The 21,797-nt window shown below is 34.9% G+C and overlaps 1 protein-coding gene across 1 annotated transcript in view; it reads right to left on the reverse strand.

The window, feature by feature from the left end:
- TTC6 (tetratricopeptide repeat domain 6) overlaps nt 1-21,797 on the reverse strand; it is a 192,799-nt gene that overhangs the window by 61,253 nt on the left and 109,749 nt on the right. Inside the window, exons 8-13 of the mRNA XM_088025049.1 lie at nt 18,561-18,653; nt 16,368-16,442; nt 8,472-8,842; nt 2,519-2,981; nt 2,057-2,186; nt 1,024-1,196 (exon numbers count right to left, since the gene is read on the reverse strand). Of these exons, the coding sequence (XP_087881175.1) occupies nt 1,024-1,196; nt 2,057-2,186; nt 2,519-2,981; nt 8,472-8,842; nt 16,368-16,442; nt 18,561-18,653 (1,305 nt within the window). The remainder of the gene's footprint in view (nt 1-1,023; nt 1,197-2,056; nt 2,187-2,518; nt 2,982-8,471; nt 8,843-16,367; nt 16,443-18,560; nt 18,654-21,797) is intronic.

The following is a 21,797-nucleotide window of genomic DNA, read 5'->3' on the forward strand; positions in this document are numbered from 1 at the left end:
TTTCCTGCTTTGTCAAAGATTGGTTGACCATGGAGTTGAGGGTCCATATGTGGGCTCTCTATTCTGTTCCACTGATCTATGTGTCTGTTTTTGTGCCAGTACCATGCTGTCTTGGTGATCACAGCTTTGTAATATAGCTTGAGATCAGGCAACGTGATGCCCCCAGCTTTGTTTTTCTTTTTTAACATTTCCTTGGCGACTCAGGGTCTTTTCTGGTTTCATACAAATTTTAGGATTGTTTGTTCCAGCACTTTGAAAAATGCCATTGGTATTTTGATCAGGATGGCTTTGAAAGTATAGATTGCTCTGGGCAGCATAGACATTTTAACAATGTTTATTCTTCCAATCCAGGAGCATGGACTATTTTTCCCTATTTTTGTGTCTTCTTCAATTTCTTTCATAAGTGTTCTGTAGTTTCTAGAGTATAGATCCTTTACGTCTTTGGTTAGGTTTATTCCAAGGTATCTTATGGTTTTTGGTGCTATTGTAAATGGAATCGATTCCCTAATTTATTCACCAACATTTATCCACTACATTATATAGCGCCTTAGTTGATAAATATTTGTGAGTGAATGAATGAAAGAGCCAATGAGCACAGCTTCTTTAAGAGCAGATAGGTTTGCTGCAGAAGAGAATCAGCCATGTCTCAAGAGTAAGAAGTAGAAAATAAGTTTCTCTCTTGTTTGAAGGGAAGAAGCAATTTTCAAAAGTTTCTCTAGCCACTATTTCATGCTTCAAGAGGAGAGAGCTGGAAAAGTCATGCCCCCTCCCTCCCAGAGTTGTCTCAATGCTCCCACACCCAACTCTTTGACGTAAATTCATTCATTCACTAATAATTTAGAAAAATCATTGACATAGTGTTAATATCAATCCCAGTACTGAGTGCTCTAGGTCCTAACATAATAAATTAGTTTTGATTATATAACGTATATAAAAGAATTTCAATGATTTGCTATAATATCAGGATGAGACTATCATGATCTAAAATATATAAATGTCAGCATTATATGTAATACAGCTTACTTTAGAAAAGTCATCAATGGCCAGTACTTTGTTTGATATTTCATACATCTCACCCCTCCTGAAATATATATCAGCATCCATGGGCTTGCACTTAATTGCCTGGGTATAGTTTAGAATTGCTAAAGTAATGTCTTTTCTTCTCCTGAAAATTTCCGCCTTTGACAAGTATGCCTCTAAAGTAAATTAAAAAGGTAAAATTTAGTGTTACAGTCCTTTTATTAACTCTGAAAATTTTAATCCCTTGCCCTCTAAAAATGTAGTCTTAGAATAATGTCTCTCTATTATACTTTCTTAACCATTTCATCTCAGGGTTTTGTTTTTCTACTTCAACAATGCAGAACTTGCTCTCAAAGGCTGATAAATACTCATTATAGTTAAAAGTATATTCAATTTCAATCCTAGGTAACAAAAATTACCTTTTACCTTTTTGCATATCTAAAGTGTTTCATACTCTTTTAATGTTTATAGTAAAACAAAAATGTATGGGCTTTGGCAGAAATAGGCATAGATCAAAAAATATTTATGAAGCTCAAGTTATATTCTAGGGCTATGTTGTGTATGCTGGGGATACAAAGATGAATGTGACATTTTCTCATTCCCAAAAAGCTCTATGTTTCTGGGTTCCATTCAAGCTGGTTAGAGGATGGTACATAAAGGCAAATGTACAGATTCCATCCAACTAAGAAGTCATGGAACACTACAATGCTTCAGAGATTTGTGGTCAAGAAAAGCTTTATGAATCATGTACATAACTAAAATTTCTAAGTTCATATCCTTCTTGTGGGATGAGCAGTAGGAACAAATTTATTATAATGTATACAAGGACATTAGCCTTTCAAAGCATGGTGAGTATTTTGGAAATAGTATAAGATCATACTAGTCCAATATATACAATATCAAGAGTAAATTTAACTTTTAAAGCTACAACCATTTTTGGAGACTTACATCTATTAACTTATATATCTTTATAACACCACTAAATGACCAAAGCTTAGGTAAAGATATAAGTAATATAAATGCGCAGACAACCCACCTGCATTATTTTTATTATGTTTATTTATATAATTCAAATCATCCAAAGCTTCATTAATTTTGTCTTGGAAAAGATAAATGAAATGTCGGTGCCAATAGGCATTGAGAAACAATGGCTCCAAAAATATAGCCTAGAAAATATATGTATATAAATTGAATTAAAGTTGTTTTATTAAAGGAAAATATCCTATCAAATAAATTTTGCAAACACTATTGATCCAAGTGGCTTTCTATGTATATAGTATAAAATGATACCTCCCAATCTGACAAAATGTAGTGTTTTTAATATCAATTATTGAAAATGCCAATAATTATAATTTCACAATCCCACATGTATACTGCAAATATTCATGGTTCAAAATTCTAGTAGAAATTATTATATAAATTATTACATAGATAGGATTATAATTATAAATATAAGTTTAAATTGTTAATATTGTTATTCTGATTAAATAAAACTTACTTCCTGTAAATCTTTCATGGCACTCTGTAACTTTCCCAGTTTCCTATAAATAGCTCCACGCCTACAATATGCAAATGCAGGATATTTTTTCTTATCATTTATTTCTTTAGTCAAGATCTCCACTTCGGATTCATAATGTTTAATAACTTCTGGAGAAAGACTAGACTTCAAAGAATCACTCAATTCTATTTTTGGTGGTTCTTTCATTCTTTCAGACAAGCTTTCATGGATAGATATTTTAATAACTTTCTTTTCTGTGGTTGTCTTCTGATGTTTATGATAACAGAACATATCAAGAGCCCATGTTCGAAGGTCACAATTTTCTGGAATTCCTCCCTTACTTTGGACAAATTCATCAAAATTTAAACACATAGGTAGACTGGGACAAAGAATTTTACGTTCATATAATGGAACTTTGAGTAAATATTTCTTCTGTCCAGGAAGGATTCCATGAGATGTTGATCTAGTTATTAAAAGAGTGATTTTTTAAATTACAGAAATATAATTATTTTTATAATCAATAAATCAATTCAGCCACACATGAAATTACTATTTCTCTATTATTAAAATAAAATTACATGCTATTTTTATGCAAACCAAGTCCTCCTGTTCATCAAAACTGTAACACCATATGAAGAATCTATATAGAAACTCTATAGAGTTTATTAAAGCAGACGATTGTTATCTAAAGATGTAGCCTTTTTACAGTACTGAAATAAGGTGCTGATGCTCCTTTCAGATTTAATTTACACCCCTACCCCCAACCAGAGAAATTACAGTGGGGAATTGAGGAGGTAAACTGATGTAAGAAAGGAAATGCCATCCAAGAGGTTGGAGAGCACAGGAACTTGAGGAAATGGGAAGAAGGGAAGATTTGACTAGACAGTAAACTACTAAATTAACATCCCAGACTTCACCCGTCTTTAGCAGACTATGAAATTAATGAATACCTAATATGCTTTCAATGGACATTTCCACCTCCACATTCATCTCTACCCTCTCCACTTTGCCTTCTGCCCAGGGGACTAATCTGTACAGATTACATCCATAAGATCCCTTATTCTCTGTCTTCTAATTGGGTATGTCCAATTAGAAATCCCAAAGAGGTAAGTTGGAGAGTGAAATCAAGGTATTTATTCCTCTGGTTCCCTCCTGAAGGGTTGCCTGAAACTGGCTATCATCCTTGACCAAAGATCAAATGACCAAAGATCACTACTTTTTTTAAGGAAAACCTTTCTACACAATTCCTCTTGAAGGTTCTGGTAATCACTCCTACTTTTTGTCCTCTCAGCCTTAGGAGTAGAAAATGGCTCTGTTATTTTTAGCCCTAGGATACTACATTATCATTTGTGGTTTCCCTGCCCTGACATCTTTGTAAATTGTCCTTTTATTATACTTTCCTAGAATTATCCTAAATTGAGAGTGCTCTTTACTGGCACCCTGACTGATAAAATAATTGGTACCAGAGGTAGACTCAGGAAATACACAGAAGGATCCTAGGATAAACTTCTTGCCAGGATCAAATAGGACACAAATAATCCATGGTATGTGGTACTATCGAAGCTCCTCAAATTATCATCAGTGTTAGCAGGGGATGGTGTTCAGGTGGAAGGCAAGGTATCAGGAAATCAAATAGCTACCACTTAGTCATGAGGATAATAATAATGATTATAAAAATTGTGGAATCATTTTACTTCAGACCAAAAGAGAAGAACAGTACCTATTAAATACCCAAATTCCCTAAACCTTGTATACCAAGGTAATGAAGCTACTAGGAAAGGAGTAGGAAACTGAAATATAAGATGTGAATATTTGAGCAAGCATGAATGAGGCTGACAATTTTGAATCTCCAAATTCCACTCATCTTCTCTTAACAGAAGAGATTGGTTGAGGGACTGTCAGATTCCCCAGTCTGAGAGACTCAAACTCTCTTGTATAGATATCTTTCAGTGAGTACACTGAGACATTGCTTCATATGCTATATTAAATCTAATTTAAGCACTCCCCAAAATCACTCAGCTGTGACCTCCTGAATCCTTTCATGGAGCTACAACTACCACCGATCCGCCTCCTGCATACCTCTTCCACATAGGTGGCCTTGGATCGGTGGCTGCTAGCCCTAACCAGTGCAGCCTTGCTAGAACTTCCAGGTATACTCTGAGTGATCCCCAAACTTTATTTTTTTTAAGATTTTTTTTTTATTTTATTTATTTGACACACAGAGAGAGATAGCGAGAGAGAGGGAGAGAGCACAAGCAGGGGGAGCGGCAGGCAGAGGGAGAAGCAGGCTTCCTGCATGAGCAGGGAGCCCGATGTGGGGTTCGATCCCAGGACCCTGGGATCATGACCTGAGCTGAAGGCAGCAGTTTAACCAACTGAGCCACCCAGGCGCCCCGATCCCCAAACTTTAGCATCAGTCACCTGGAAGACTCGTTAAATACACATTTCTGGTATAGATTTCTAGTGAGATTTGGTGGACAGAATTGTTTTAAAGATTTATTTATTTATTTATTTATTTATTTATTTATTTATTTGAGAAAGAAAGAGAGCAGGGGAAGGGGCAGAGAGAGAGAATATCCAAGCACACTCCTGAGTGCAGAGCCCAATGTGGGGCATGATCTCAAGACCCATGAGATCAGGACCTGAGCCACAACCAAGAGTGTGACACCTAACCAACTGAGCCACCTAGGTGCTCCAGACAGAATTTGAAGTTATAGGGATCTGTGGCAATAACTAAATGACTGCAAATCCTTAGAAAGTGAGGTAGATGGGCAGCCTGCTAAGGTGTTCTTTGACTTACACAGATGAAGAACTTTTAGGTCTTCTGGGCATAAGCCTAACCAGCTATAGTGGGGTTTTACAACCTCTTATGCAGCTCTCAGACCTCAGCCAGTTCATATCTAAAACCTCTCACCTGACAGGAAGGCCAGACCAGGTTCCGCTGAGAAAGGATCTTGCAATGTGGCCTTGATGTATTTAAGGAATTTTCCCCAAAAGTTTCCAGAGGTCTAGGAAAGAGGAAACACCCAAACCTCCTGGGAATTATTAGATACCCTAAACTTATGCTGATCCACAGATACCCATTGTGGATGCCACTCCAAATTAGGGAATTATGATGGTCAAGTGATACAAAAAATCTTGGCCTGAAACCATCTAACAGAATCTAGTGAGACATGGACCCATTCTGAGATAATTTCCCTAGTCCTAGAATGTGTAGTAGGAATGAATCAACTTCATAACTGCATAAACTATATACTGAAGAAGATAATAGTAGTAAGGATCAAGTGGAAATCTCTATAGCTGCCCCATTCCATCCTATACCACCATCCACAAAGGTAGTATATCAAAAGCAATACCAGACCATCAGGGAAATTACAGATTAACAGCACAAGGAAAATAAGTCATCTCTGCTTGTGGGGGAAATAAATTCTGCCTCTCTTGGGGGTGTAGCAGTGGCAAGATGAGCCAAGAAAATCAGAACTGAGACTACAGATTCACTTTCAGTAGCTAGTCAAGTTTGGAAGTTTTGATAGTGGAAGTCAGGACCATGGCCTGACTTATTCTAGAAAGGGAAGAAGGCAATGCATTCACAGAAATAGGAGAGCCAGTAGCAAAGGGGCTGGCCTGGATCTCAGATCAAGTATGTTACTCAATCCTGGAAGACAGAACATTTGCAGAGATCTGAGAGGCTAACAATTCATGGAAGTCCAGGTCAGAGAGAAGGCAATGAGTACAAGGGAGTCAAGGTGGGCCAGGAGCCCCATCAACAAACACAGCTACCTGCCACAACAGTGAGCTGGTGAAGAAGGTCTCTGCTAGTCACTGACTGGCTGGTCCACCAATATTGGGCTCAGAGACCAAAGCAGAGAGAAACTTCCAGAGAAATGGTAAAGCAACAGTTACTGCAGACACATGGCATCCCATCAAGACCTAGATGAGGGGCCAGGCAACAGGGGTAACCTATAGAACTGGGGACTGACAGAAAATGCATGGGTCTGGGTTTAGCTCAAATAGACTTTGGCAGGAGTTACTTTCCACAGTCAAGCTTTGACTTGATATATGAGTACATACACAGTCTGTTTTTAACCATTTAAGGGAGCCAGCAAGAATGAGGATGATTAAACAAGCTTAAAGGTCAGATATAAAATGGTAAGAAGGATAATTCTGTTTTAACCACAATAAGATTAGTGAAAAAAGATCTCAAACTATAGGAATAAAATTATTTTTTAAAGTTTCTACATAAACTTGTTTTAAAATAACAGTTTTTTCATAGCTACACTTTTACATTAAATTAGTTTAGATTAAGATTTTTTAAAAAGAAGTTAGGAAAGCTGTACTAATATATTATCCTAGCCAAATACTCCCATAGTTTATTTTACTGCGTCCACCAAAAGGTTCATCCTATTACACCTGTTGGCAATATATACAAATATCAAATTCAGTTGTTAAAAGGCAAATAAATCTCCTTATAGTCAAAGTGATAAAGAATGAGAATGAAGTAAAATTCCAGACAAAAATAGTGTTTCACCTGCTTATATCCTTTAGAGAGACAGAAGTCACTTAGGTCATGGCCAAAATGGTGCAGTGTTTTATCCTCTCTAGGACATTAAAGATTCATATGCTTTGAAATCAGCAAATATATCAAAAATGTATAAGCAAATTTCTGGTTCTTATCAAAAACATTTGTCAACTTAGGAAAAACCTATCTGAAGTCTTCTAAAGATGAGCTAACAAAAACACATTTTTGTTGCAGGGAAAACTCAAGCATAAGTAGTGTGTAGGGTACTCAGGACTCAAATGGCATCCTCCCCTAGGGTCGGTCTCTGTTCCACCATGCTTACATAGGCTGTTCCCAAGTCTTTTCAGGGACAATAAGCCACCATACCAAAACATCATTAATTTAACCGTTTTTCAGAACCAGCAAGTCTTTATAATAATGAAGTAAACAAAAACACTTATGACTCTCTTATCAACGGGAAAGTCTTTACTTTTCAAAAAGGAATAAATTTAATGAATTCTTTGTCATCTGAGGATATCTAAAGAGAAATAAAGCCCAGAGCTTTTTGCAAACTATTTTGCACAACCCTTCAGTTATAAGAAAGTTACACCCTGGACACTTAAATATGAGCATACCTGGAACTTCAGTTGCTGTCATCTTAGGTTCTTGCACATTTTTTTAAGATTTATTTATTTACTTTAGAGAGAGAGAGAGATCACGAAAACAGGGCAAGGGGCAAAGGGTGAGAGAGATTCTTAAGCAGACTCCCTGCTAAGTGGGGAGTCCAACGCCGGGCTCCATCTCACGCCCCTGATATCATGACCTGAGCAGAAATCAAAAGCTGGATGCTCAATCGACTGAGGCACTCAGGTGCCCCATGTCCTTACACATTTTTAAACATGCTAGATACTATTACTTCTAAGTAAGGAGAAAAATTATTTCTATATGTTGATCCCTGAATAAGGGCTCACACAACATACAAAAACAGTTTGTCTATCTAGATTACTCAATTCATTAAGTCCAAATTTGAAAACAGTTAAATCTCAGCCATCTATTTCAACTTCTGAATGGGTGATATTTGTTTGGAGCAGAGGTTGTTTTTTTGGTGTTAAATCACTTCATAAAAATAACTTAGATTTTATTTCTTTCTATTGAAAGATTTCATTTAACTATCAAATTGACTTAGTTTTACTTCATGTCCTTAAGTCAGCCCCAACTTTAAAATATAGTTTAAACCAGTCATATATTTATACTATTGAATACCCATATTTTTTTAAATTTTTTTATTGTTGAATACCCATATATTAAAAAACAAGGGATTCTCCTTTAGCTGAGACTTTAACATATTTTCAATGCTGAATAAAATAATAACAACTTCAGTTAGTGAAATTATAAGATTAAGACCAAAACCACAATACATTTCATAAACTGTAACAATTATTGATTAAACAAGACCTTTTAAGAACTTTTGGAGACTTGGCTAATTCATCATACACGGCTGTAAGTTTACTGCGCTTCAATCTTTTCTTCAGTCTTATCTTCTTTTTCTTGGGATAAACAATATAACTAATGCCAGCTTTTTTAGATGCTTCAATGAGAGAGAGAGACAGATTTCTCAAACTTCTTCTCTCCTGCATGTTATCTAAGATGGTATCTATATTTTCTTTCTCAGAAGTTTCCTCAGTTTCATTTTGCTGAGTCATCCAATGCTCCAACTGCTTTGCTTTCTGAAATATCATGTCTTTTATATTGCTTTGCATGTCATCCTTAATCTTTATTGGAGTTGTGGCCTCCTCTTTCTTCAATTCAACTGCAGATTTTACTCTCTTATTAGCAAGGAAACAAAGATAGAAAAACTTAAAATCAAGCTAGTTGCTATATGTTTTAAACTAATTCAGTTACAATTATTATTAACGTAGTTTGAAAATTTTAAATTGTATTCTTAATGTTTTTCAAAGTCAGCTTATAAAGTTAATAGTAAGTTGGTTAAAGCAAAGTACAATAATTTGGTTATGTGACATTTTGTTAGCTACTTAAAAATAACACTATAAAGTAGATAGGCATTAACTGTGATTTTATGTATTCTTAATTAAAAGACAATGCTTTTTACATATTCAAATAAAGTACATACTCTACTTTTACTCTTAATGAAAAGAATTGGTAAAATGGGTAAAAATTCTTAAAATGCCTTATCCTATAAAACCAATTTGTGAGTCTATTTTCACAAAAGCACTTTAACAACACTGAATTTCTATACAATAGTATTCAAGTATCCTCTACAATATTTTCAATTCAATATTTATAAGCTTAAGAACAGAATTCCAGCCTAATATTTTTATCCAATCATCAGAGAATCAACTTAACTTTTAATAATAATATCAATATTATAATGTACTAATAATTATAAATAATTTGCAATAACTATGCATTAGTACTTGAAATTCTAACAACTCATTATTAATAAAAGAGATTAGTTCCAATCCTTTTATATAACATTTCCAGCTTATTGAGCCATTGTCAATAAATTAACTGCATTTAAGTTTGTTAATAAATAATCATTTGTTATACAAATGTTTTTCTTTATAGTGAAGTTAGGCTCAAATTCCAAAAATAACAATTTCACACAAGCTAGTTGTATTCTTTAAGATATACTAAAGTACAATAGAGATATTGACCCTCCATAATTTATCATACTTCCCCATCTCTAGAAACTATATGTAACTTATTATATAATTAAAATAGAGAATAGGGTAATACATAGACTGTAGAATATATGTATGTATAATATAGGTATATATCAAGAAATATAGGCACATATGTCTGTAGGTGTGAGATATATATATAGAGAGAGAGAGAGACAGCGTGCTCAGGAAAACATGTGCCTGAAAAAAAAAGGTGTGATATATATATCTCAGGAAAACATGTGCCTGAAAAAAAAGTAGAACATAAGATACTCATACTCCCCACTTGCTGACTAGATATGAATTACACGAAGAGGCCATATGCAGCTCTGTCAAACACTTAGGAAGGAATCACTGACAGAATCTATAATTATAAAGCAGAGCTGCCAGAACAGGCTTGGGGTTCTTTCCCACTTTTACTGAACTATTACTGACACATAACATATGTAAGTTTAAGGTATACAGTGTGATGATATGATACATGTATATATTGTGAAATGATTACTACAATAAGGTTAGTTAACACTTCCACCCCCTCACGTAATTACCATTGTTTTTGTGTGGTGATAGCATTTAAGATCTATTCTCTTAACAACTTTCAAGTATATACAGTATTGTTAGTTATAGTCACCATGCTGTACATTGGAACCCTAGAATTTATGTATCCTATAACTGGAAGTTTGTACCCTCTGACCAACATCTCAGTCCTCTCCTCTCCATTGTAGCCCCACTGTCTACTCTATGTTTCTATAAGTTCTGCTTTTTTGGATTCCTCATATAAATGAGAACAGACAGTATTTCTCTTCCTCTGTCATGTTGCATAATGTCCCAAGGTCCAGCCATGTACTTACAAAAGGTAAAATTTCCTTCTTTTTTATAGTTAATATTCCATTATTTATATATGTGTATATATGTATGTATATGTGTACACACACACACACACACACACACACACACACACACTACAAGAAAAGAAAACTGCAGCCCAATATCCCTGATTAATACAAATGGAAAATACTCAAAAAAATACCAGCAAACTGAATTCAACAGCACATTAAAAAGATCATACAACATGATCATGTGGGATTTATCCCTCAGATGCAAAGATGATTCAACATACACAAATCAATAAATGTGATATACCATATTAACAGAATGAAAGATAAAGACCATGTATGATTGTTTCAATAGACATAGATAAAGCATTTGACAAAATTCAACATTCTCTCATGATAAAAACTCTCAATAGATTCGATATAGAAGGAACATACCTCAACATAATAAAGTCCATGTAAAACACACAGCTAATATCATGATCAACAGAAGACTGAAAACTTTCCTGCTAAGATCAGGAACAAGACAAGAATACTCACTCTTGCTCTTAGTACTGGAAGTCTTAGCCAAAGCAATCTGGAAAACAGGCATCCACATTAGAAAGAAAGTAGTAAAATTGTCTCTGACAATTTTATTTGCAGATGACATAATCTTATATAGACAAAACTCCAAAGGCTCCACCAAAAAACTGTTAGAACGAATTAATGAATTCAGTAAACTTGTAGGTTACAAAATCAACATACAAAAGTCAATTGCATTTCTGTACACTAACAATGAATTATCTGAAAAAGAAATAAAGTAATTCCATTTATAATAGCATCAAAAACAGCAAAATTAGTTAGGAATAAATTTATTCAAAGAGGTGAAGCATTTGTATACAGAAAATTAAAATACAATGATGAAAGAAACTGAAGAAGATACAAATAAATGAAAGATATTTCATGCTCATAAATCAGAAAAATTAGTATTTTAAAATGTCCACACTACCAAAGCCATTAATAGATTCAATACAATCCCTACCAAAATTCCAATGTCACTTTTCACAGAAATAGCAAAAATAATCCTAAACTTCATATGGAACCATGAAAGACCCTGAATAGTCAAAGCACTCCTGAGAAAGAAGAACAAAGATGGCGGCTTCACAATTCCAGAATTTGAACTTTATTACAAAACTACAGTAGTCAAAACTGTATGGTACTGGCATAAAAACAAACACATAGACTAATGGAACAGAATCAACAGTCCAGAAATATCCCATGCATGTATGGTCAACTAATATTTGACAAAGAAGCCAAAATACTCAATGAGGAAATGACCATCTCCAATAAATTATGTTGAGAAAACTAGATATTCATATGCAAAAGAATGAAATTTCCTATCTCACACTACTCACAAAAATTAACTCAAAATAAATTAAAGATTTAAATTTTAATTCTTAAAAAATAAAACTACTAGAAGAAAACATAAGGAAAAGCTATTTCATATTGGCCTTAGTAATGCTTTTTTGGCTATGACACTGAAAGTACAAACAATAAAAGCAAAAATAAACAAGTGGGACTACATCAAACTAAAAAGCTTCTGCACAGCAAAATAAACAATCAGCAAAATGAAAAGGCAACCTATAAAATGGGAAAAATATTTGCAAACCATCTATCTGATCAGGGGTTAATATCCAAAATATATAAGGAATTCTTATAACTCAATAGGAAAAAAATCAAAAAATCCAATTAAAAAATGGCCAGAGCAACTGAATAGTGATTTTTTTCCAAAGACATACAAATGGTCAATGGGTTCATAAAAAGATGAACCTGCTCTGCTCTCTGCTCTTGCTCTCTCTTGCTATCTCTGTGTCTGTCTCTCTCTCAAATAAATAAAATTAAAAAAAAAAACCCACACAATGAGATATCACCTTAAACCTGTTACAATGGCTATTATAGGGAGGGTTTCCCATCCAAGATGACAACATAGCAAGACCCTGAACTCACTTCCTCCACAGAACGCACCAAATTATACCTTTTTTTTTTAAAGATTTTATTTATTTACTTGACAGTGAGAGAGGGAACATAAGCAGAGGGAGTGGGAGAGGGAGATGCAGGCTTCCCACTGAGCAGGGAGCCTGATATGGGGCTCAATCCCAGGACCCTGAGCCAAAGGCAGACGCTTAACAACTGAGCCACCCAGGCACCCCCCCCAAATTATACCTTTTTACAGAACAATTTCTCCTGAAGAACTGAGGGCCATCTGAACAGCTTCTGAACAATCAAAGATAGAATGACAAAAAAAGAACAGCAAGAGAGATGGAGACATGGTAACAGAGGGAACCTCTACCCCTGATCTTGTAAACAGCAGTGGGGAAGGATAGTACTGAGGAACTGGAAACAGATTCATCTATCCTTGGACACAGAAAAAAAGCCATGGTTTAAAAAAGCAACTAGCATATAAAAGAGACAACACTGGAACTCTGCCAAATGGAGGAGGAGCATTGGGAAGCTCTCCAGTCAGGAGGACAACACAGTTTACATCCATCCACCACCTTAAAAGCCTAGACAGGAGCAGGGTCTGGATACCATAACTGGTGGGTCCAGTCATCACAGTGAGCTTATTACCTCAGTAAGCCCAGAGTCCACAAGTCCACACCAGCCCCTGTGGTTCTGGGGCACAGAAAATAAACCAAGATTTTTGTTTGTTTGTTTTAGTTTTTTTTGATCTTTCATTAATTCTTTTAGTACTTTTTATTTGTCTTGTTTTGCTTTTATTTTTGTCCTTTTGGGGGTTTTTTCTTTTTTCTTCTTTTTTCCTTCTTTTCTCTTTCTCCTTTTTTCTTTCTTATTTTATTATTATTTTCTTCTTTCTGTAAAAAGCCACTGTTTAAAAGAGCAACTGACATATACAGCCACAGATACAGCCAGCCAGCAAAAGCCACCAAGCACACACAGTCAACACAGGGGACACTGTACACAAGACCATTCCTTCAAATTTAGGAGAAGTAGCTGTTCCATCTAGTCCATAGAAACAAAGGCAGAAAGTCAAGCAATATGTGGAGACAGAGGAATATGCTCCAAAAGAAAGAACAAGAAAAAAACTCAGAAAAAAAAATAAATGAAAGAGAGATAAGCAATATGCTTGATAAAGAATTTAAAGTAATGATCCTTGAGTACTCACTGGGCTGGACAAAAGAGTGGAAGAACTCAATGAAATATTCAATAAAGAGATAGAAAATATAAAAAAAGAACCAATAGAGTTGAAGAATACAATAATGGAAATAAAAAACATAGTAGAGGGAATCAACAGTAGATTAGAGGATGCAGAAGAATGTATCAGTGATCTGGAAGACAGGGTAATGGAAAGCATTGAAGATGAACAGCAAAAAGAGAAAAGAATTTTTAAAATGAGGATAGATTAAGAGATCTCAAGCAAACAAACATTCACATGATAGGGGTCCCAGAAGAAGAAGAGAGAGAAAGGTGTAGAGAACTTATTTGAAGAAATAATAACTGAAAACTCCCGTAACCTAGGGAGGGAAATAGACATCCAAGTCCAAGAAGCACAGAGAGTTCCAAACAAGATGAACCCAAAGAGGCCCATGCCACAGCCCATAATAATGAAAATGTCAAAGGTTAAAGATAAAAAGAGAATCTTAAAAGCAGCAAGACAGAAACAAAAAGTTACCAACAGGAGAAAACCTATATGGCTATCACCTGATTTTTCAGCAGAAACTTTGCAGGCCTGAAGAAAGTGGCATAATACATTCAAAGTGCTGAAAGGAAAAAACCTATAACCAAGAACACTCTACCCCCACAAAGTTATCATTCAGATTTAAAGGAAAGATGAAGAGTTTCCTAGACAAACGAAAGATAAAGGGCTTTATCACCACTAAACCATCCTTGCGAGAAATGCTAAAGTGACTTCCTTAAGTGGAACAGAAATGGCCAGAATTAGACATAGGAAAATTATGAACAAAAAGATGTAAAATATGGCAACGTATGCATAAAATGTGGAGGAGGGAGTAAAAAGGGAAAAGAAAGAAGTTATTTTTCTTTTTCTGTTTTTTGTTTGTTTGTTTGTTTTTCAGAATGTCCTTGAACTTAAATGGCCATCAAATTTGTATAGACTGCTATTTACTTTGGGTGTTATATATGAACCTATAGGTAACCACAAACCCAAAACCTATGACAGATACACAAAAAATAAAGAGGTAGAATGGCTATTATAAAAAAGACAAGAGATATCCAGTGTTGGCAAAGCTATGGGGAAAAGGGAAACTTGTGCACTATTGATGCAAATGTAAATTGGTGCAGCCACTACAGAAAACAGTATGGAGTTTCAAAGAATTAAAAATAGAACTACCCTAGATCTAATCCCACATCTGGGAATATACACAAAGGAAATGAAATCAGGATCTTGAAGAGATATCTTCACTCCCTTATTCCTTACAGCATTAGTCACAATAGCTAAGATATAGAAACAACCTAAGTGCTCATCAATGGATGAATGGGTAAAGAAAATGTCATATATATATATATGTGTGTATATATATATGTATATATATATATATATATACATATATATATATGCAATGGAATATTATTCAGCCATTTAAAAAAAAAGGAAATTCTGCCATTTGCAATAACATGGATGGACTCTGAGGACATCATGCTAAGTAAAATAAATAAGTCAGACAGTGAAAGACAATTACTACATGATCTCACTTGTATGTGGCATCTTAAAAACAACAACAACAACAACAACAACTCATAGATACAGAAAATAGATTGGTGGTTGCCAGAGGCAAGGAGTGGGTGATGGATGAAATGGGTAATAATAGTCAAAAGGTACCAAATTCAATTATAAAATAAGTAAGTCCTGGGGATATAATACACCATAGTGACTATACTTAAAATACTGTATTGTGTATTTGAAACTTGCCAAGAGAGTAGATCTTAAATATTCTCATCACAAGAAAAAAAAATGTGTAATTGTGTGTGGTGATGGATGTTAACTAGACTTATTGTGGTGATCATATTACAATACATACAAATATTGAATCATTATGTTTTACACTTGAAACTAATATAATGCTATATGTCACATATAGGCCAATAAAAAATCTTAAGGATAGTGTGATTGTACAGGGATATAAAACAGAGGAATCAAAAGGCCAGTAAGAAAAGAGAATCTCAGAAATGACAGGAAGCAGGCTAACATGAAGCAGGTTAAAAGCAAGTTACAAGCAAGTAACAAAGAATCAAGAAAGATTTGTAAGATTTCAGGGAGAAAAAAGCTGGAAGCTAGATGTCAATGCCATGGAGGTAAGAACTAGCTGTTCCAAAAAGCCTATGGATTATTGGTGCAGAGGAAGGTACATTGCATTTAGTAAGAGGGGGTGTGGGTCGAAGTTCTAGCTCTGCCATTTATCACTTTCTGACCTTTGCTTTTTCACACATAAAACAAAGATAATATCTGCTCGCCTTCCTTCTCTCGGAATCTTGTGAAGCTCAAGACCAGACTGGAATAGCGTCCATGAAAATGCTTTGAAATTGGGAGCCCAATACAAATGTAGGTCAATATTATAACGACTTGACTTATAATATACCAGGTAAAGTCAAACTATGAATATGAGATACTCCCAAGAGCTATTGAAAATCTTAAATTGGCACGACCAACCAATTTTACAGTAGCTACCAAGTACACACTTGAATCCAAACTTTTAATCAATTCTGAATGAATCAACTGACTACATTATTTCAGGAAAGCAAACAAAAAAAGCATCAATAGTGATTATTACTAAAAATATAAACATTTCCTTTGAATAATAAAAACTAAAAAATTATCATACCTTTAATTGTGGAGATGATGTGCTGAAACATTTTTGGATATTTTCAAATGATGCAGATTTTCTTAGGAAAATAAACTGAAATAATCAAATAATAAATATGCATTGACTATAGATACTATTTGGTAAAGTAAAATATCATATGACAATTGACTAATGATAGCTGCTTGGGTAAATTAATGAAATGCTTAGGTAAATTTAGTGAAATGCTAATTAAAATACACGTTCTTATTGGATGGATTTACTGAAAATCCATCAATTAATTTAGAAAACTGTCTAATAATAGAAACTATCTTAAATTTTAAAATTCAACTTGATACAACAACCACTTAACAAAGTGTTCTGGCTGGTGCAAGTGGCACAGGTATGTATAAATGTGCCATAAATATCCTGACCATGAATCTCCTTAGCACAGGGGCTGCACAAGTGGGACACGAAGCAGCTACTGTCCTCTGAACAATCACCTCTAATTATAAGCAACCTCAACATTTTACTCCACCGGACCATACAAATACCATCACTTACGACGTGAGCTATTATACTGAAAGAGCTGGGAAATACTACTATACTAAATAGTGTAGAAAGTACAGAAAAAATTGACATGTTCCATATCCTCAACCAATATAACGGTGGAAACAGAAAGAAAAGAAGTAACTGTAATCCAAAGCAGCTGTGGCCCTGACTAAAGATGGCACAAATGGATGCAGCGTGAAGAGAACATAGGGTAGGGAGAGGTCAATTCTCAATGAGATGGCACCTGGATGGACTGGTTGGAAGAGGTAACACAGGGCGGGCCTGTGAAAGGTAACATTTCCGTAGACTGAGATAGAGCTGAGAATATTCCAGGCCAACGGAACAGCCTAAACAAGCCCAGAGAAACGTCAAAATGAAGGGGGTTTTAGTTCCCAAGGACCTGGGTGCAGGTGGAGTACAGGGTATGTGGGGGTGACACAAAAGCAGAAGTACAATGGGAGATAAGATAGAAAGTATAGTTGAGGCCAGGTTATGAGGCTCAATGAAGTACTTTGACTTTATTTGGTAGGTGGAGTTACTCACCAGTTTGAGACATGAGTGATATAATTATGCCTGTGTTTTAAGAATATAGCAGAAGGCAGTAGGAGGATGTATTGGAAGAAGCAGCTACTAAAAATGGAATATGTGACAGGTAGGTGTAAGTAGTGCTACTACAATAGTCCAGAAAGTATAAATGGCATTCCAAACTAGAAAGGGACATTTATTGGTTCAGTTATTTTTTATGTGATGCCTGCTACTCTAGGTGATACAGATAAAACAGTGATGAAGAATGCTGTGACCCCAGGCTGGTGAGGAATAAAAAGATCAAACACACATAAGGACAAATATTTAGTAAGTGCTATAAGGAAAAGAGAAAAAAAAGAGATCTGTATTAATTAGAAACATTATCCCCTCCCCCCCCCAAAAAAAGTATTAAACTGTATGGGGGATAAGGGGGGAAGCATAGACATATCTTTAACCTAGTTAACTGACGAGAATAGGATGTGATTTGTCCCACTGCCCTAAGACTTTGTACTATGTGCCATTCAGCATCCCAAGATACCATCAAGGGGAGCAGAGGCCTGAAGGCACTAATGGGAGAAAAATAAAACTGTTTCTTGTTTGTCCCCCATAAAGTTCAGGACATCTATTAAACCAGTTATGTATACTTCCAACTTTTCTTCTTCTTTCAACTTCTCTCAATCACTATCTCTTTTCTCTCCAATTATGTTTATTATTTAATTAGCTTACTTGGATACACTACAATGATAACAAAGTCATGAGCATGAGTCTAATCACCGTTTAGAGAATTTAGTTTTACTGTTTCATGGCCATAACCAATCCCCCCATTTGGTCCAAACATTCACAAACATGTTTCTTTAATCATTTAAGACCTAGGCAAGAAGTGATAAATGAGTGCAAGACCAGAAATTTTCAAAATTTTAGGAAAATCAGATATTTTGCTATTAATTAGTAATAACATCTTCTAAGTGTCACAAAGGCAACATATTTGAAAAAGAGGAAATGTGTCCTCAGCAAAGACACCAGAAGTGAATGTTCTGAGGCATTTCCCTGATTGAAGAAGCACCAAGAAACAATTTCCAGAACTACTAGAAATAATATATCTGAGCTATAGACAGATAAAGCAACGAACCCACAATTTAGAATAAAAATTGTACATACCCTAGTACTTCTGCTATGCTGATTTAAAATAATGACACTTTCCTTGCTTTCAGCTGAAAATCTCTCAGTTAAAATTTTGCTTGCTTGAATACTCTGTAATAAGAAGATAACAGTTTTAAATTATACTTTAAAAAGCTTATGATCACTGTTAGTTCATAGTACACATTATTACCAAAAGAAAAATGAATAGAAAAGTAGAAGTATAGACAACATTTACCAGACACATCGAAAGTCCAGGGATAGCCTTAGTATTTGGCCCAAGCCCATAATTTGGCTTCCGTGTTGGCCGTCAGCCAAATAGATACTTCTACATTTTTTTGGCATCACTAATCTTAGAAGCAATCAATGATACTGTGATCTCATAGTTAGCATTGAATCGATTTAGTATACAAATATCAGAATTATGAATAAGACTTATTTGGATTTATTGTCAATATAGGACTATTCACCGTCAAACACAGGTAAGCACTCTAAATTTTTATTGGAATGAAATTCTCTTTAAATGCCTTATAATTCAAACTCCATCAATTAAGTTATATATGTGTATTTGTTGTTGTAAGGGTGAACTGCTGCAATCATTACAATTATTATTAAATGTGTTATTCATCTATCTTATAACCAGTGATTTGGATATAGAGAAACAACTAGAAGATCTAAGTTTGACATCCTGGTGTATTTATGATGAATTAAATCATGCTGCTACTTTGCTTAAATGTTTAGGTCTCAAACAACTAACATTTCAAATTCAAAAAATATTTGTTCAATAGAAAATTAGCTTTTAAAAATACCATGAAATTATCACTGAAAATGGAACAGATATGGAAAAGGCTATGGGTAATTTAGGAATCACCAGCATTGCTTTTTATTCATCTTCTATTGTATTTTTATAATGCAGCTATAGCACAGTGTAAATTAAGAGAATTACTAAACATAGCAGAAGGATAATTGGTCACTGTTGTTCTTCAAAGATAAACTATGTGATACACAAGAGACTATGGAACTATTTTGTCATATGTTTACATAAAATATTCAAATATGACGGAATGGCAGCTATTGTATATATAAGGAAATGCTTTTAACAATAACAAGGACAAAAGCCTTACTACTGTATTTTACAGATATCAAAACAGCGAAACTTGCTAATTATCAATGGTTGCTTTTTTTTTCTTTTATTTTCTTTTTCCTTTAGAGAGAGAGAGATGCGGAGAGGCAGAGAGAGAGGGAGAGAGAATCTCAAGCAGGCTTCATGCCCAGGGCAGAGCCCAACATGGGTCTCAATCTCACAACCCTGAGATCATGACCTGAGCTGAAATCAAGAGTCAAATGCTTAACTGACTGAGCCACCCAGGTGCCCCAATGGTTGCTTTTTTAAAAGAGAACATGGTTCATATGGAACCTTATCTTGGAAACTGCCAAGATATTGACCAAACTAATGTGTCTTGAGAGAGCAACCATTGCTTATATGATATCTGATGTAAAAATCCTCCTGCTCTACTCCAGAGATATTGCTAAAACTGGTATGCACCCAATAAGCTGGGATGCAGATAGAAATGGAACCAGTTTTGCTACTTTAAAAGTCAATTATGACTCTGCTTCTAATTATGGCAGGCTAGGTAATTCTACTGAGGAAAACTAAGAAAGCTACTTATAATACAAAAACTGCAATCTTCAAAGCATCAAAAAGCCAACATGATGATGAAGAGATACTGAGCCAAAATCTAAGAAAAGGCAAGAACCTAGAAAAGTAAGCCCAGTATTCAAGAAGCTTTTGTTCTCACGATATTTGCCAAAGCAGCTGCAAGTCTGAGCTGCAGACTGACAACTTCTTGGGGCAAGGGTGATAGATTTAAAGCCCAAAACTTACCTGTGGCATGGAGACTGATTTATTTATATATATTTATATATATGTCATATACTGTATAATATTATACATATACAAAATATGCAAGTATCCAAGGCTACAAGGATGCTACACCAACAGATTAAGAGTGAATAGATGTAGGGGTGCCTGGCTGGCTTAGTCAGTAGACCATGTGATTCTTGATCTCGAGAGATCAAGTCCTGAGTTCAAGTCCCATGTTGGGTGTGGAGCCTGCTTTAAAAAAAAAATTTTTTTTAAACCTCTTTAAAAAAGAAAAAAAGAGGGAGGGGGAGTAAATCAGCCTTTGTGTAGACTGGGTTCCATCACAAGGGTGGTCAAAGAAACTCAAGCCTCAACCTTAGACTAAGACTGTTTCTGAGTACTAAAAAATTTGACAAAAAAATTTCTCTGGAGAAAGAAACTGTCATTCTTGGTCTCAAAGGTTTCCTAAAAATAATGTTTTAAATACAATAGTAAACATTTAAAGACAGACAGGTACATAAAAAAATAAAACACCGGGCGCCTGGGTGGCTCAGTTGGTTGGGCAACTGCCTTCTGCTCAGGTCATGATCCTGGAGTCCTGGGATCGAGTCCCGCATCGGGCTCCCCGCTTGGCGGGTAGTCTGCTTCTCCCTCTGACCCTCTTCCCTCTTGTGCCCTCTGTCTCTCATTCTCTCTCTCTCTCACATAAATAAATAAAATCTTTAAAAAAAAAAGAAAGAAAACACCAAAACAAAATAGATTTGGAGAAAAAAAATAAATATTCTAAAAAGAAAAATACAAAAGCAAATTTAAAAATACAATAAACAAGTTTAACAGTATCTTAGACACAACTGAAGAAAGAATTTATAAACTTGAACTATAAGACAGATCAGAAGGGAAATTATCCAGAATCCAGCATCAAGAGAAAAAAGGTAGCTAATACCTTATGATTAAAGTCCCAGAAAATGAAAGAGAGAATGAACAGAGGCAACATTTGAAGAGATAATGATTAAAAATTCTCCATAGTTGATGAAAGACATCCAATCACATATTCAAAAATCCCAATGATTCCACAGCATAAATTTTTAAAAAATCTGCAGCTAGCCACATCATAATGAAAATAGGGAAGAAAAGAGAAAAACTTAAAAGTAGCCAGTTTGGGAGGAAGCAAGGAATCTGTTATCCTCAAAAAAATTCACATTTAAGACTTACTTCCCAATAGCAACAGTGGATGCTGGAGAATATTAGAACATCATTAGTGTGCTAAAAGAAAACACCTGCAATATACATCATACCCAGGTATAATCTCTCTCAAGAATGAGCTAATATAAAGACATTTGAAACAGAAAAACCAATATTTTCACTAATTGCAGACTTCCTACTTCCCCTAAGGC

This window comes from Eumetopias jubatus, unplaced genomic scaffold (assembly GCF_037043125.1).
Source record: "Eumetopias jubatus isolate StellerSeaLion01/CBP00866 unplaced genomic scaffold, mEumJub1_p1.0 scaffold_7, whole genome shotgun sequence".
Classification (NCBI taxonomy): Eukaryota; Metazoa; Chordata; class Mammalia; order Carnivora; family Otariidae; genus Eumetopias; species Eumetopias jubatus.